The following is a 16,999-nucleotide window of genomic DNA, read 5'->3' on the forward strand; positions in this document are numbered from 1 at the left end:
TCTCAAAGAAGGATTCTCAACATATAGGATTGTTAAAATGTCCAACGACACTGGAATAATACAAGCATTCAGTATAGATGGTGATGATAATATTGTGAGTCTAATTTTAAAGTTAAAAAGTGAAAATTTCAATTTCAATTCTTTTACTTATCAATGGGTTATTAGGTTGACAAAATATTTCATTATTCGTCCAATTAACTATAATTTGTTTGTTGTGAATTAAGGAATCTATTGGTGGTGTATGCGATGAAGAAAACAGTTTAGTAACATCGACTACTTCAAACGGAAAGCGAACTATTGACGTTGGAATAAATGATGAGACTATTTATATCGAAGATGGATTTTCCACCAGTAAAGTGTCGCTGAAAAAAATCAAAATTGAAGAGGATGCTTGATGGATTTAGTTTTGTTTTTTGTTTTTTTTAAGAAATTCATTTAGTTTTCCGGATGTTACTTTTTCTTTTACAATAGTTTTTATTTTCATTTTTATGAAATATTTTGAATGAATGAGTTTCTTTATTAAATAGTTGAGAATTTTAAACATAAAAAAAAACTGTTAAATTTTGTTAGAATTTTAAATAAAATTTAAAATCGGCTAGGTTCCATCATAACATATGTTTGTATTTTTTTAAGGGTTAAGGTGTAAAAATACTCTAATATTTTGGATCAGGGGTAATTTTATTCATAACATCTAAAATGGTGCAATTTTTTTCCTAATATTGGTAGCCAAGAGCAATTTTGCCCATAACATTGATAAGTTTGGTCAATTTTACCAACATAAGGGATAAAATTGCACCATTTTAGACGTTAGTGGTAAAATTGCTCTTAACTTCTAAAGTTATGGATAAAATTGCTTTTAACCTCTAATGTTAGGGTTAAAATTGCATAATTTTAGACGTTAGGGGTAAACTTGCTCCTGACCCAAAATGTTAGGGGTATTTTTACACCTTAACCCTTTCTTTAATTATTTGTACCCATAGAAAAAGGTATAATATCCATTTGGATCCCTAAACTACGACTTCAATGTCGATTAAAACCTTAAATTATTAAAACCATCAATCAGATCCCTAAACTATAAAAAAAAAAAACAACACTCCATTCTAAAAAAACTGTTAAATTGTGTTACGATTTTAAATAAAGTTTAAAATTTTATATGGATTCAATTACAAAACATTTATATTTATTTAATTAATTTTACAAAAAAACAAATGAAATATTTAATTTATTTATTTAGAAGGAATCAAACACTTATTTTTAATTAATTGTGCTATGGATAATGAAAAAGTACATTATCAATATTTGCTTAGCAAAGCACATTAATAGATAGGTTCTACGAAAGTGTATAATTTATCCATATATAACAACTTCTTTATTTTAATATTATTAAATATAAATTTTATTAAGACTTCCAGCACAAGTACAATCTCTAAATGGTAATCAATTAGAACTCTACCTCATACAATTACTTCTCCGATCCAGCCACTAACTCATCCTCTTTAAATACATTTGTTTTTTAATTTTTTTAAAACAATTTGAAGCTCTAGCTCTGCATCTGTTTCAGGTATTCTCAAAGTTTTTTCTCAGCCTCTCTCATGGATTATTTTGTTGACTCTATATTTCTATCTCTTGCTCTCACTTCCTTAATTAATTATTGTTCTTCAATTTTGGAAGAAAGATCTTTGATCTGTTCTCTCTTCTCTTCCTATTAATTACCCTTTTATTTTCATCCTTTAGTTCTTCCCTTTTTAATTAGTAATTCCCCCAATCTTTGCTTAATTTTCGCAATTTCCTAATCAAACTTAGGGCTTCAGCAGTTGAGTGAAGCTCTGGATAAGAGAAAAAAACAGTGTTCTAATCTTCGTCTTCCTCAATTTGATCGTTCTTTTTTTCTGTTTTTCTCTACAACAATGGCAGAGAAAGTATCAGTGGAGTCTGTGGGAGAGTTTTTACCGAGAAGGTAAAGTTTATCCCTAGTGCATGCCTCAAAAATACACACTTTTCATGAAAACCCCCAATTTTCCATCTCAACCGCCTGCTTCATCTTTTCCAATGGCGGGGTTGAATTTATTTAGTAATATGACAAAAATACTAGATGGCGTAATTAGTGGGTTAATTTCATCTTTTTTAATTCAATTTCACCCCATCTTTTTAATTCAATTGTTTATTTGATCATGGTTAAGACACACTTTAATATTTGAATTGTTACATAAAGATTGATTTGGACTAAATTGAATTTTTATATCAATTTTAAGAGTCAATTTGAACCTTTATTAAAAAGAATGAATAAAGTGCCAATTTTAACTCCTAATATTTCAACAGAAGTGCAAATTAACTCCTATTATTTCAATATAATTACAAACTTAACTATAATGTTTTAAGAAAAATCAATTTAAACCCTGTTCAAATAATACCATATGGATAATAACAAAAAAAAATACAATGGGTTAATAATAAAAACTGTTAAATTTTTTTACGATATTAAAAAAAGTTTCAAATTTGCTATAGGTTCGATTACAAAAAAAATGTATTTCTTTAATTAATTTTACCTATAAAATTATTAGTGTGGTCTGGGATATACTACAAGTAGATAGCTTACTTTATTGATTTTGATAATATCAAGAATATACCATTACTATTATAAATAATATAAAATTATATTCCTAAAAGGAACCAAGTATTTCTAGCGTAATATACACTTTTTCAATAATCCATTTAGTCTTCTATATGTTAATATTAGAAATAATATAAAAATCATATTCCTATAAGGAATCAAACACTTCATTTAAGTTCGAATTTATTTATAATTTTGTTCCACATTCTTAAATTCTAATTTTTTATTCTGTTATTGATCGCTAATATTATAGTTACTTTTTGGTTTTCTGATTTGATTTATAAGATCCTTAATTCTATTTAATTTAATTTAAATACATTTTTTATCTAGACATTTTTATAATATTCATACTTAAAAAACTTAAGTCTAATAAAACCGAAACATTTAATTTTTATTCTGAATGCTTTATTGTAATATTCTTAATTCTATTTTACTTTATTGATATATTACCACTATTGATATAAACTTTAACGTGGTTTATATAGATGGATGAAAATAATCCTAATTTTAATTTGGGCAATGAATTGGGTTCACAAGCACGTCTAGCAAGGTTGAAAAGGAAGAACAAAATGATTGAAGACGATTTCCTAATAAGCTTCCAAGGTCCCATGGTGTTGGTGGAGGTAATTTTTAATCATTGAATTATTTGTTACCAATCATTAAATATTTTTTATTTTTTCAACTCATATAATTTGAACAATAGTATGTTGAATAAATATGTAGAAAAATAAAATATTCAAATCAATCAAATAGTTTTTTTATCTTGGTATATTTTTAGAGTCACTACAATTTTTAAGGATCTCATAAATTTTAAAATTTACAAATAAAAAAATGATTAAAATAATATTTATCTCTTAAAATTTTAACGTGATAATTCCAATGCAGCTTACAGTAGTAATCATATTGACGAAAATAATAACAGAAGATTTCACCTTCAAGACAGTGCTAATGGTAAAAAGTGTATATATATATATATATATATATACATGTATAGATATCGATTGAGTAATAAAATTTTTTTATATTAATTATGATTTTTTTTTGCAGTTTCCTCTATAATGAACTCAACATTTGAACAAGTTATTGATGGTAACAATATAATGCTCAATGATCTACAAAATAATAATGGTATAAAATTTGATGTTATAAATTAATTTATGATCTATTAACTAACACATAATTTGGTTTTAGACTTGATAAAATTTTATTATTCTATGATTAAATTTTTATTGTTGTGTTCTATTATTAGTTTAGATTAATATAATTATTATTATATTTTATTTTATTTTTTACCTTTTCCAATTTAGATGTTTTGGATATGGGCGATCCAGATTTTGCATGTTCATTTTGTGGTGCACTAATGTGGTATCAAGAACGAATTCACAAGGATCGAAATAGTGCTACGCCTTTATTTTCACTTTGTTGTGGTGCTGGTAAAGTCAAAATTCCATTTCTGAAAGATCCACCTGCTACGTTAAAAAATCTACTATTTCGGGTTGATAGTAGAAGTAATAATTTCTTAGAGAATATTCGGAGTTATAATATGATGTTCTCATTTACCTCAATGGGTGGTAAGATCGATACATCTGTGAATAATGGAAATGGTCCTTACGTATTTAGACTTCATGGCCAAAATTGTCATATGATTGGAAGTCTCATGCCAGAATCTGGATCAAATCTGAAGTTTGCACAACTGTATATTTATGATTCAGAAAATGAGGTTTCAAACAGAGCCGGCGCTATAAGGTATCCTGTTATATTATTTTTTATTTTTGTAAGTAATTTATGGTTTTATTCACCAAATAATATATAAGTGTATTTTTAAATATTTTTTTGGCACTTCACTGTTGAGCGATTTCCGTAAGTGCACGGTATACGCTTGTAGTAATAAAAGATATCGATCCCACGGGGAATGTTTTTTAACAAAACTTATTTACAATCGGTTAAAATTACTTTAAGGTTTATAATATGGAAAAAATCGTTTAATCGGTTTTGGTTTTGAAATTGCTAGAATAAGAGTTAGATTAGAATGTGAAGATGTTAGAAAATATCTGATTAAAAATAAATTTGCAAAACAGGAACGTTTTAGTACTTTAGAAAAGTAAACAAGTATATTCGTTTGCATTAAGCAAAGAAAACAACTTTAAACTTTGTATGAATTATAAAGATGAAATAAATGACGGAACCTCTAATTAATTGGCTTTGAACGCGACAAAACCCTTATCCGGGATAATTGCCCTTAATCAAATTAAAACTCTACCGAGATAATAATTTGCTTAAGTGTTCAACAAAGTTTCCTTGTAAAGATTTTGGATTAAATACGTTTTAATGAAAACACCAGCAGTCACTTTAGTGGATTGGTTACCATAAGTGCTGCATAAAAATCTATCGAATAGAACGGACTTTATTAGATGAAATATAAATTGATACAAGTTTACAGAGAACATGGAGCATTGAATTCTTCGACGGCGTGCAAGTGAACGGGTTGTCAATCCTTTCCTTGGGTTTCGTTAGAGTTTGTCAGGCTCAGGGGCGAATCCTCTACTCAATCTTCTCGCTGAATCTTCGTAATAGAGACTGGGTCGGTCCACTACCAAAATGTAAACTAAACTGGAACAATGTCTAAACGCTACTGAATTTGTTATTATTTTGTAAACAATGTGTGTACATCATATTGCTTTTGAACAGAATCGAAATCTAACTCCTGAATCACTTGATTCGGAATTTCTGCATAAATTCTACACTAATCTCTTTCTTCTACACATATAACATTCTATATCATTGTTATCTTCAACTCTCCATCAACTCTTTATTTATAGATGTTGAAGAGTCTTGATTGAAGTGTCGTGTCCGTTGTGAAGGATCGTGTCCACTGCGAAAGGACGTCTTTATCCACCCGAACGATCGCGTTTCGTCGAAAACGAAAGTGTGTAACTAGGCTCTAAAATCTCCTGCTCGTACCGAGAATTATTAAATTCTCTACCGAGAATGGGGGAGCATCAATTGTACTTCGGACGAAGGGAAAAATGGCTGACGGACGCGTGTCGCGACCGTGAATAGCGGGGGCCGCGGTCACGGCACGAAGCTTTTTCGGTTTTTCAGCTTTCGTTCATGTCCTCGATTTAGCGTTATTAATTTCTGTCGTCTTTGACTCCTTTTGTAGGGCTTTTCTTCTATTTTTGAGCTCTTTTTACTCATATTTGGATTTTACCAAATATTTATGTACCTTGCACGAAAGAAACATATTCGAGAGTAAAAGTATTCTAAATAGGTATGAATAGCATAAATTCGTAGCAATATTGATGTAATTATTGATGATATTTTAGGTATATTTTGGGCTTAACAAATCTCCACACTTAATCTTTTGCTAGTCCCGAGCAAAATTTCACTGAATTTATTTTTTAACTAATCTCGTTATGAAAATAAAACATATATCTTGGTATTTATCTCTTAAATTAGTTAAGCCGAAAAGACTAACTTCGCATGACAAATTTATACGCAAAATATCAAACTAACTTAGTATAAATACGATATATCATTCGTCTTGTATTTCCAATTTTGAATTGAAGCATTCGGGACAATGTAAGCACGCATGTTTTTGAGTCTTTCATCTCAAGGCATTTCAAAGCACAAAATTTTCTTTCCCAAACCTAAACTAATATATAAGATATATTAAAATGAATAAGTACTTGTTTTTATTTGCTTGGTTACGCCCGAAATAAGGGTGGTTTCAACCGTAACCTTATACGTATTTTATTGCTTTGTGTTTGCTTAAGAGGTACCGACCATGCCATGGGTGGACGCAATCGTTACTTTAAACTTATACACGCTTATTATTATTTTTTAAACGTTCCTTCCATACCTCGATTGTGATAAGGGTGGTCGCAACCGTGGCCAAAAGTAAACGGTACTTAATTTTCTTCCCTTTCATATCTCGATTGTGATAAGGGTGGTCTCAATCGTGGCCAAAAGTTAAGAATTCAACTAATTGATTAATTAATATGAAACATGAAATTGTAACTTGGGAAAAAGAAAAATAGCACATTCATCCTATATTGACTTTAAAATTCAACATGTATTATGGCTAAAGTTTCCTTAAAAACTTCAATTGGTGTTAATGTAAGACGAAATCAAACCGAGCTAAAATTGTTAGTTCAATTTAATGCCTATAAACCTAATTGAAAATTTAAAATAAGATTTATTCTATCATGAATTACATGATATAAAAATAGAAATTGAATAAAGAATTTTTTTACTTAAATACATTCACTCGAGACAATTTTCTTAAAATCGTAACGGAGATTTGTAAAAAAAATTTGAAAAATAGTACCCGTATAGAAATATTATTTCTAACGATAATAATAACCTAAACAAATAATCATATTAACTTATGATTAATTTATGAACATATGAAAAATGAAAAATGTGTTGCAATATATTAGTGTTGTAAAATAAAATGTGTTGCATTTATTTGTTTGCAAAATAATATTTTCGTAGCATTTATTCGTATATATGGAAATGATATATGTATATCTCCTCCCACACTTAAATTGGACCATGTCCTCATTGGTGCAAAAATGGAGAAAACATAACAAATAAATACGAAATAAGGCATACGAAACAAAGATTGAAATTGTAGGAAATGAAACATTCAACATAAAATTAAAAATAGAAAATGTACCAAACATAAGAAAATGAAAATTGTACCAAATATAACAAGATAAAAATAAAATGAAAGGAAAACAACCTAAGCTTGAGGTGGTGAATCGGGAGGTGTAGGTGACGTCTCCACATTGCGGCGCCGGAAAAAGGAAAACATCCGATGCCGAGTCGAACGATGTTCACGCCTCAAAAGGTTGAGGTTGTCATTCATCACCATATTGTTGTCAACCAAATCATCAATTCTTAAATTCATTTGACGATTGTTGGAATTGATTTGGTCCAAAATCCTCCGCAAATCTACCGGATCATCCTCCGCTTGAGGTGCTTGGGGTTGTGCTTGAGCCGGTGGTTCATCTTCCTCTCCTTCCGCATCTCCGCCGCCTTCGGTACCTACAAATTGAGAACTTGAAGCGCCACCACCCATAGTGCCACGAAGATGGGCAATTCGGGTAGCATATGAAATAAAGACGGGAGGTCCTTGGGGAAGCAATAAATGAGCTCGCTCAAGAGCCGAGATGTCCAAAAGCGGAACATACCCACGGTAGGTGGACATGTCATAGTCGGCCAATTCACCCCGAGCTCCCAACACAATACCGGTGATAAAATTACAAAGAGGGATTTGAATGGTACTAGCCCTCGAAGCACGGAACAAATTATCAAATATTATGCCAATGCTATCAATCCGCAAGCCTTTGAGCAAACTATCCAAAACATATAAATCCCGAACCTGAACCTTAGAACTCTCAACACGACCAAACAAGGAGAAACTCAAAAACTTGTGAAAGAAGAACACACAATTGTCCTTAATCAACTTGCTTGAAGTGTTTTTTGAATTAAAATAATCTTGGTCCGAAAGAGTTTGCCAAACCGCATCATTATCAAAATCTTTAGGCTTATCATAAAAATCAGAAGTAGGGAAACCAAACATATTTCCCATTGCTTCATAGTTAATGGTGTAAGGTATACCATTATTCCTAAAAGAAATTGAAGTTTTCTTCTTGTTCATGGACAAAGTGACCAAAAATTCCACCACATATTCATTAATACGCGGAAAACGCATATTAACGAACGCTTGCCAACCCAATGCTTCAATAAAGGCATCAATTCGAGTAGAGAAATTTAATGCTCTTACCGAATGGAAGTCTAAGAAGTGCATATCAACAAATTGGCGGTCGGTCTTGAGAAAAATGTTTGAAACAAGCGGCTTCTTCCTCCGAATAGATGTCAAAATAAGCTCCACATTGAACCCGAAGGCGATTAGCTTCCGTAACGGCGGGCTTGTTACCAACACGCTTAGTCCTAACCATGGTGATTGTGTTTTGTGTGTTTAGGGTTTGAGAAGAAGAAGAAGAAGAAGAAATTGAGAGAGAAAGCAAAGCTTGAAGATGAGTTTGGGGGTTTGGAATATGGGATTGATTGAATAGAAAAGAGGATAGAAATTGGAGTGAATAAATTGGGAAGACAAAAAGTAGATTTTTGGGGAAGAGTTTAGAGTAAGGGATTGGGTAAAAATAGAGGTGATGTGAGGTTTGTGTAAGAGGTAGGTTTATATAGTGTTGTATAGGTAGGTGAATAGGTAGAATAGGAATAGGAATAGGCAAAATTTAGAGTTAAAATCGGATTGAAAAGGGCAAAAGATATGCGTGTCGCGACCGCGAATGGCAAAGCCACGGCCGCGGTACGCGAATTTCAGGCAATATTCGCCTTGAAATCTTGCCAAAGTTGCTGCTCATACCGAGAATTAATAAATTCTCGGTAGAGAATTGGTAAAAATGCCTATTTTGGTGCCTTTTGACATGGTTTATGTAATTTTTGTTGAGAAAATGGTTCCTGAACTTAATATGATGTGTTCCTGCACTTAAAACTTAAATAAATGTCATTAATTCCAAGGAAAACCAAAGGTTTTACCTTAATAAATTGAATTAAAGTATAATAAATTGATTTATGAGTAATTAATGAAACTTAAATGTTCATTTATGCATATAAGTTAAGAGAACCATATTAAATGCATAATAAGTGCATGGTAATACATATTTAATACATGAATTGAATTGATTAAATGATAACTTAATTCATTAAAAATAAATTGAGTTACAAAGTGGATTAAATGTGGATATACGTGTGGAAAAATAGAAAACCATATTTGTTCAAGTGAATCCTTTTTATCTTAATTTGATTATGAAAAATTAGAAAGTACCCATATGAAATATGCTAAGTATAGATTATGGATCAAATGGATAAAAATTAAGAATTGAACTAAATAAGATTTTTATTATCGTAACATATGTACAAATAATGAAAACAAACCAATAATTAAAACAAAACAAAACATATACAAAAAAAATAAAAAATGAAAAACAGAAACTATTCTACATATTCATCCCTATCTAACGGGATATTTCTGGCCTTAATACGATCAATTTGAAACTGCACGAAAGTTTCACGTTCTGGTGCAGACAAAAATTGAGGCCCTGCTCGAAAGACACGTTTCACAAGTCCTTCGTGCTCGAGAAATTCATACTCAATTGTTGGGAAGAATTCATCATCACTCCAGGGAACATCAATGGTACCCTTTGAACCGAGAATTATTCCACATATTATATTGCCGAACCCAATCTTCTTATCGTTGGATCGAGAAGCGGCGACAAGACCTTCCATCAGAATTTTGGAAGAATCCACTGCATTGCCCTGGAATATATCTCCAAGAACATACAAATCTGTGTCACAGACCACACTACTGAATGTGCGCCCGAATAAACTGTGACACAGAAATTTGTGTAGATACAACATGGAGTTGGAGCGAAAAGAGTGATTATAGGCGAGTTTTGAATTGAATCGCCAGAATCCAGTGAGCATTCTCCAAATGTCCGAGGATGTCATGTCTCGTCCAGGATGACGTTTGATTGTATCCCTCGGGGGAAAACCAAACCAAGCATGCAACTCGGGATAGCCGAAAGTGAAGATTTTGCCTTCTCGACGAAAACTGAGACGTACTCGTCGTTTATTAGTAAAACGCACGGTACAGAAGAATTCGAGTATCCAGTCGCCTATTATTGGAAATCGCATTTGGGCGAATTTTGTCCACCCTAGGCGCTCCATATAGCGGCTCATGTCATCAGAAATGCCTAATTGGCTATTAAGAAATTCATCCATATACAACATTCCGGTGAAGAATTTGTAACGGTGATTCCAATAACGCCTACCTTCATCGTGATTGAAGATAGGAAAAGGCGCCCCATATCGCTTGGATAAGTCTGGGCGTTTGTTGATTGAGGCAGCATTGTGCCTAGGTGATTTGTATTTGGTAGGCATGGTGCAAAGTTAGTGTTATTTTAGCAAAGGACGGTGTTTGCGAAGAAAATCAGAGTTCTGACAAAGATGAAAAGAATTGTAACAGAACCTGAATCCTCTAAGACTAATTTATAAGAGTTTAAGATGAAAAGAGGTATCGTTTTAATTATGAAAAGGTATAAATTGCACCTTTCGGGAATGAAAAAACTTAATGTTTCAATTGCCAAGAGGTTCGTCGAAAGGGTGAGAGTGTTTCAGACTTGATAGTGCAGAAAACACGTGTGTCGCGACCGCGAATGGCAAAGCCGCGGTCGCGACACGCTGATTTCCTTGCGGAAATCAGGCATCAAAGCTACCTTCTGATTCACGGTAGAGAATTTAAAAATTCTCGGTATGAACAGAGAAATCCGAACCTGTTTGTGACATTCTTAAATAAAGGGATTCTCGGCAGGGAATTCTAAATTCACGGCAGAGAATTGCCTGAAACTTCAAATTCATCTTAATTTCCTAAAAATTAAATCTAAAATCATGAAATATAAATATTTTATGTATTTAAATCATAACATAAAGTCATCTAATTATAAAAATGGAATTTTGGAAAAAATAAAAATAAAATAAAATAAAATAAAATAAACAAAATCATAAAAACAATAAAATAAAATAAACTGTGTAAAATAAACTGAATAATTCATATATCAGATAATCTTGTTACGAATTCAATTCCTAGTTGGGAAATATTTTCGTAATAGATTTTACATCGATTACCATTAACTTTGAATCGAACTCCGGTAGGACCTTCCAGTTCTAAAGAACCGTAATCGAATGTTTTGACGACTAAATATGGTCCTAACCATCTGGACTTAAGTTTTCCTGGAAATAAACGAAGTCGTGAATTAAATAACAACACTTTATCCCCAACATTAAAGTGTTTGACTTTAATTTTGGAATCATGCCATTTTTTCACTTTTTCTTTATAAATCTTTGCATTTTCTTAAGATAGATGACGTAACTCATCTAACTCATTCAAATGGAGCAAACGTTTCTTACCTGCTTGTCGTAAATCAAAATTTAGTTCTCTAATAGCCCAATAAGCTTTATGTTCTAATTCGACTAGCAAATGACATGCCTTACCATACACTAAACGGTACGGAGTCATTCCTATTGGCGTTTTAAATGCAGTACGGTATGCCCATAGCGCATTATTGAGTTTAGAAGACCAATCTTTTCTAGAAGATGAAACTGTTTTCTCGAGAATCCATTTGAGTTCTCTGTTTGATATCTCCGCCTGACCATTTGACTGAGGATGGTACGGCGTTGATACGCGGTGGCGTACTCCATATTTTTTCATAAGTGTTTCAAAACTCTTGTTTATAAAATGAGTACCGCCATCACTAACGATAGCTCTTGGACAACCAAATCTACAAAATATATCGTCAAGAAAATTAACGACAACTTTAGAATCGTTCGTCGGGGTTGCAATTGCTTCAACCCACTTCGAAACATAATCAACGGCGACTAGTATGTAAGTTTTACCATTGGAAGGGGGAAAAGGTCCCATGAAATCTATTCCCCATATATCGAAGACTTCAACTTCTAATAAGGTTGTGAGGGGCATCTCATCTTTCCTTCCTAGATTTCCTGTTCTTTGGCACTTATCACAACGAGTAATAAATGAACGGACGTCCTTAAACATCGTAGGCCAAAAGAAACCGCTTTCAAATATTCTAGCAGCTGTCTTGTTAACTCCATTATGTCCTCCATAAGAACTAGAATGGCATTCCGACATTATGGATTCGTATTCATTTTCACCAACGCATCTCCTAATTATCCCGTCACCACAAGTCTTGAACAAAAAGGGATCTTCCCAAAAATATTGTTTAATATCGAAGAAAAATTTCTTCTTTTGCTGGAAATCTAATCCTTCCGGAACAATATTGGCTGCAAGATAATTAGCAATATCTGCATACCATGGTGACATGGCACTTTTTATTTGATAGAGGTGTTCATCAGGGAAATCATCTCGTATACCGGTAGTTTCACCTATAGGACCGTTTTCATCTTCAAGTCTCGATAAATGATCGGCGACAAGGTTTTCAACTCCCTTTTTGTCTTTTATTTCTATATCAAATTCTTGCAACAATAAAACCCATCTAATTAGACGTGGTTTTGCATCCTTTTTAGCAAATAAATATCTTAATGCTGCATGATCAGTATAAATAATAACTTTTGAACCTAATAAATATGACCTAAACTTGTCACATGCAAAAACTACGGCTAACATTTCTTTTTCTGTTGTGGTGTAGTTTAATTGTGCACCGGAAAGTGTGTGACTTGCATAATAAATGACATGAAGTTTCTTATCTTTCCTTTGACCTAAAACACATCCGACAGCTAAGTCACTTGCATCACACATAATTTCAAATGGTAGATCACAATCAGGTTTAGCAATAATAGGTGCACTGACTAAAGCTGTTTTCAATGTTTCGAACGCTTTAACACATTCTTCGTTAAAATCAAAGGTTGAATCTTTCATGAGTAAATTAGTAAGTGGTTTGAAAATTACAGAATTTTTTTTAATAAATCTTCTGTAAAAACCAGTATGTCCTAAGAATGATCTTACTCCCTTAACAGTAGTTGGAGGGGGTAATTTCTCTATTACTGAGGTTTTTGCTCTATCTACTTCTAATCCTTTTTCAGATATTTTGTGACCTAAAACAATTCCTTCGTCAACCATGAAATGACATTTTTCCCAGTTTAATACCAAATTTGTTTCTTCACACCTAGACAAAACTTTATCCAAATTTTCTAGGCACGAATCAAAAGAATCTCCATAAACTGAAAAATCGTCCATAAAAACTTCCATGATATCTTCAATGAAATCATTAAAAATTGCAGTCATACAACGTTGAAATGTTGCAGGTGCGTTACATAGACCAAAGGCCATTCTTCTATATGCAAATGTTCCGTAAGGACATGTGAAGGTTGTTTTATCTTGGTCATCCGAGTAAATGTATATTTGAAAGAATCCGGAGTAACCATCAAGAAAACAGTAGAAAGCATGACCAGCTATCCTTTCGATCATTTGATCAATGAAAGGAAGAGGAAAATGATCTTTCCTAGTTGCTTTATTTAGATTTCTATAATCTATACAAACCCTCCAACCAGTGGTGGTTCGCGTAGGTATTAATTCACCTTCTTCATTCCTTACAACTGTTATGCCTCCCTTTTTAGGTACACAATGGATAGGACTAACCTATTCACTATCCGAAATAGGATAAATGATTCCATTGTCAAGAAGTTTAGTAATCTCATTTTTTACTACTTCTTTCATGTTCGGATTTAGGCGTCTTTGCCTATCCGCTTTAGGTGGCTTATCTTCTTCTAAATGAATTCTATGCATCACAATACTTGGATTAATACCTTTTAAGTCAGAAATTTGCCAACCCATGCTTCCTATCCTATTTCTAACAACTTCTTTCAATTTCTCTTCTTGGACTTGTGTTAGTTTGTTAGAGATAATAATAGGTAGAGAATCGCCTTCGCCTAAGAAAGCGTACCTCAAATGACTTGGTAATTCTTTAAGTTCTAATTTAGGTGGAACTACAATTGAAGGCGGAACTGGTCCATCTTCACGAATCAAAGGTTCTGGGTCCTTATCTTCTAGTTCCTCACTCATTATAGGTTCTATTATTTCTTCTTTTTGAACAATGTCATTTACACATTCTTCAATTAAATCAAGTTTCATACAAGCAAAATCTTCCATAGGATATTTCATTGCTTGGTTCATATCAAACTCAATCTTATCATCTCCTATTTGTAAAACTACTTTCCCTTCCGACACATCAACTAGAGCACGTCCCGTGTTCATGAACGGTCTACCAAAGATTAGCGGACAATTTACATCATAAGCAAAATCTAAAATAACGAAATCGGTAGGAAAAATAAATTTGTCAACTTTAACTAAAACATCCTCAATTATACCGTATGGTCTTTTAGTGTTTGATCCGCTAATTGCAAAACCATATTGGTACGTTTGATGTCTTCTTCTAAGCCTAACTTATTAAAAATAGATAATGGCATCAAGTTAATGCTTGCTCCTAAATCACAGAGACAACTGGAAAATTCAATATCTCTCAATTTACACGGAATGGTAAAACATCCGGGATCCTTGAGTTTTGTGGGCAAATTTGCTTGACACAATCGAACTACAATCTTCAGTTAGTGAAATGGATGAAATTCCTTCCCAACTGATTTTCTTTGAAATTAAATCTTTGAGGAATTTTCCATAATTGGGAATTTGCGTAATCGCATCCATAAATGTCAAATTAATATGCAAATTTTTAAGTTTGTCTAAAAATGTTAAAAGTTGTTTATCATAGTCCTTGTTGCGGACTTTGTGTGGAAAAGGTGGTTTGGGTACAAAAGTTTTTTTACTAGAGTCAATTGGTGCATCTTTTTGTTTTAATGTATCTTCTTTGGGCTTTGGTAAATCAGTTCCAGGTAAAGTCGAATTTCCGGGCATTTCCGGGCCTAAGTAATTTTTCCCTGAACGAAGAGTGATAGCCTTAACATGCTCTTTCGGATTTTCTTCCGTACGGCTTGGAAGACTTCCCTCTTTGCGGGATGGAATTGATTTAGCGAGTTGTCCAATTTGAATCTCCAAATTATGGATGCTAGATGATTGGTTTTTAATAAGCTGATCGAATTTATTCTCGATCCGTTTAAAACCATCGTCGTGATTACTTATTTTTCCGCTCATCGCATCAATGAATTTGTCGATTTTAGAAGATAAAGTGCTAATCGAATCTCTTGATTGATTTTGATAATTAGTAGTACGATTTTGATTAGCATTAGCATTATTATTGTCTCTCCAGTTAAAGTTAGGATGATTTCTCCATCCAGGATTATATGTATTGGAATAAGGGTTATTAGTTTGGTTTTGTCCTTGGACAAAATTTACCTGTTCAATTTCACTCATACCTTCGTAATCCACATCTGTTTGGATTGGTTGACCATTAGGATCACACGGTGCCATAAACCTATCAATTTTGTGCGATAAGGCAGAAAATTGGGCTTGCAACATCGCTACTGGATCAAGGTTCACTATACCTTGAACTGATTATGTTGTTGAGGATGATGGTTTCACTACTGGTATGTGTCCACGTTTCGCGGGCCACATACTGTTGTTGATTGCCATTTCCTCTAAAAGTTCTCTTGCTTGGGCAGATGTTTTCTTCATGAATAACCCTCCAGACATAGCGTCCAATGAACCTCTAGTTGTAGGATTTAGTCCATTATAAAATGTTTGCATTAAAAGTTCAGCGGGCAATTGGTGGTGTGGGCATAAACGTTGAAGTTCTTTAAAACGTTCCCAAGCCTCATAAAGAGTTTCATTATCATTTTGAGAAAAAGATGTTAACTCTTTAATGACTCTTGCGGTTTTTGCTAAAGGAATTTTTTTTGATAAAAATGCTTGGGCTAATTGCTCCCAAGTCTCAATTGATGCGGCTGACATAGAAGTTAACCACTCTTTGTCTCGATCCTTCAAAGTAAAAGGAAAAAGGCGAAGTTTGATTGCTTCTGCAGTTACATCAGTAATTTTAAAAGTGTCACAAATTTCTAAGAAATTTGTCAAATGGGTATTACGATTTTCGTTAGGTAACCCGTAAAACGTTACATTATTTTGCAACATATTCATTAATACGCGGAAAACGCATATTAACGAACGCTTGCCAACCCAATGCTTCAATAAAGGCATCAATTCGAGTAGAGAAATTTAATGCTCTTACCGAATGGAAGTCTAAGAAGTGCATATCAACAAATTGGCGGTCGGTCTTGAGAAAAATGTTTGAAACAAGCGGCTTCTTCCTCCGAATAGATGTCAAAATAAGCTCCACATTGAACCCGAAGGCGATTAGCTTCCGTAACGGCGGGCTTGTTACCAACACGCTTAGTCCTAACCATGGTGATTGTGTTTTGTGTGTTTAGGGTTTGAGAAGAAGAAGAAGAAGAAGAAGAAATTGAGAGAGAAAGCAAAGCTTGAAGATGAGTTTGGGGGTTTGGAATATGGGATTGATTGAATAGAAAAGAGGATAGAAATTGGAGTGAATAAATTGGGAAGACAAAAAGTAGATTTTTGGGGAAGAGTTTAGAGTAAGGGATTGGGTAAAAATAGAGGTGATGTGAGGTTTGTGTAAGAGGTAGGTTTATATAGTGTTGTATAGGTAGGTGAATAGGTAGAATAGGAATAGGAATAGGCAAAATTTAGAGTTAAAATCGGATTGAAAAGGGCAAAAGATATGCGTGTCGCGACCGCGAATGGCAAAGCCACGGCCGCGGCACGCGAATTTCAGGCAATATTCGCCTTGAAATCTTGCCAAAGTTGCTGCTCATACCGAGAATTAATAAATTCTCGGTAGAGAATTGGTAAAAATG

At 33.1% G+C, this 16,999-nt stretch overlaps 1 protein-coding gene and 1 non-coding gene across 6 annotated transcripts; both read left to right on the top strand.

The window, feature by feature from the left end:
* The first annotated feature begins 1,445 nt into the window (after positions 1 to 1,445).
* LOC136232172 (uncharacterized) lies at positions 1,446 to 5,657 on the top strand. Of its 5 annotated transcripts, none has more exons than XR_010690356.1 (6): positions 1,446 to 1,561; positions 1,804 to 1,957; positions 3,097 to 3,234; positions 3,497 to 3,562; positions 3,659 to 3,739; positions 3,919 to 5,335. XR_010690356.1 is itself a non-coding variant. In XM_066021212.1 (6 exons), exons 4-6 carry the CDS (start codon positions 3,670 to 3,672, stop codon positions 5,435 to 5,437), a joined length of 516 nt encoding a protein of 171 aa, XP_065877284.1. In that variant the 5' UTR covers positions 1,568 to 1,957; positions 3,097 to 3,234; positions 3,497 to 3,562; positions 3,659 to 3,669; the 3' UTR covers positions 5,438 to 5,657. The 5 variants fall into 5 exon arrangements, 2 of the variants coding, with proteins under 2 accessions (XP_065877284.1, XP_065877283.1); XR_010690357.1 differs by having other exon boundaries at positions 1,915 to 1,957; XM_066021212.1 differs by lacking the exon at positions 1,446 to 1,561 and adding an exon at positions 5,431 to 5,657 and having other exon boundaries at positions 1,568 to 1,957; positions 3,919 to 4,357.
* A 10,234-nt stretch (positions 5,658 to 15,891) lies between these two features.
* Positions 15,892 to 15,998, top strand: LOC136234291 (small nucleolar RNA R71). The gene has a single exon (XR_010691182.1). It is a non-coding gene; the product is annotated as a small nucleolar RNA R71 (small nucleolar RNA).
* The last annotated feature ends 1,001 nt before the right edge of the window (positions 15,999 to 16,999 follow it).

Source organism: Euphorbia lathyris, chromosome 6 (genome assembly GCF_963576675.1).
Source record: "Euphorbia lathyris chromosome 6, ddEupLath1.1, whole genome shotgun sequence".
Taxonomy (NCBI): domain Eukaryota; kingdom Viridiplantae; phylum Streptophyta; class Magnoliopsida; order Malpighiales; family Euphorbiaceae; genus Euphorbia; species Euphorbia lathyris.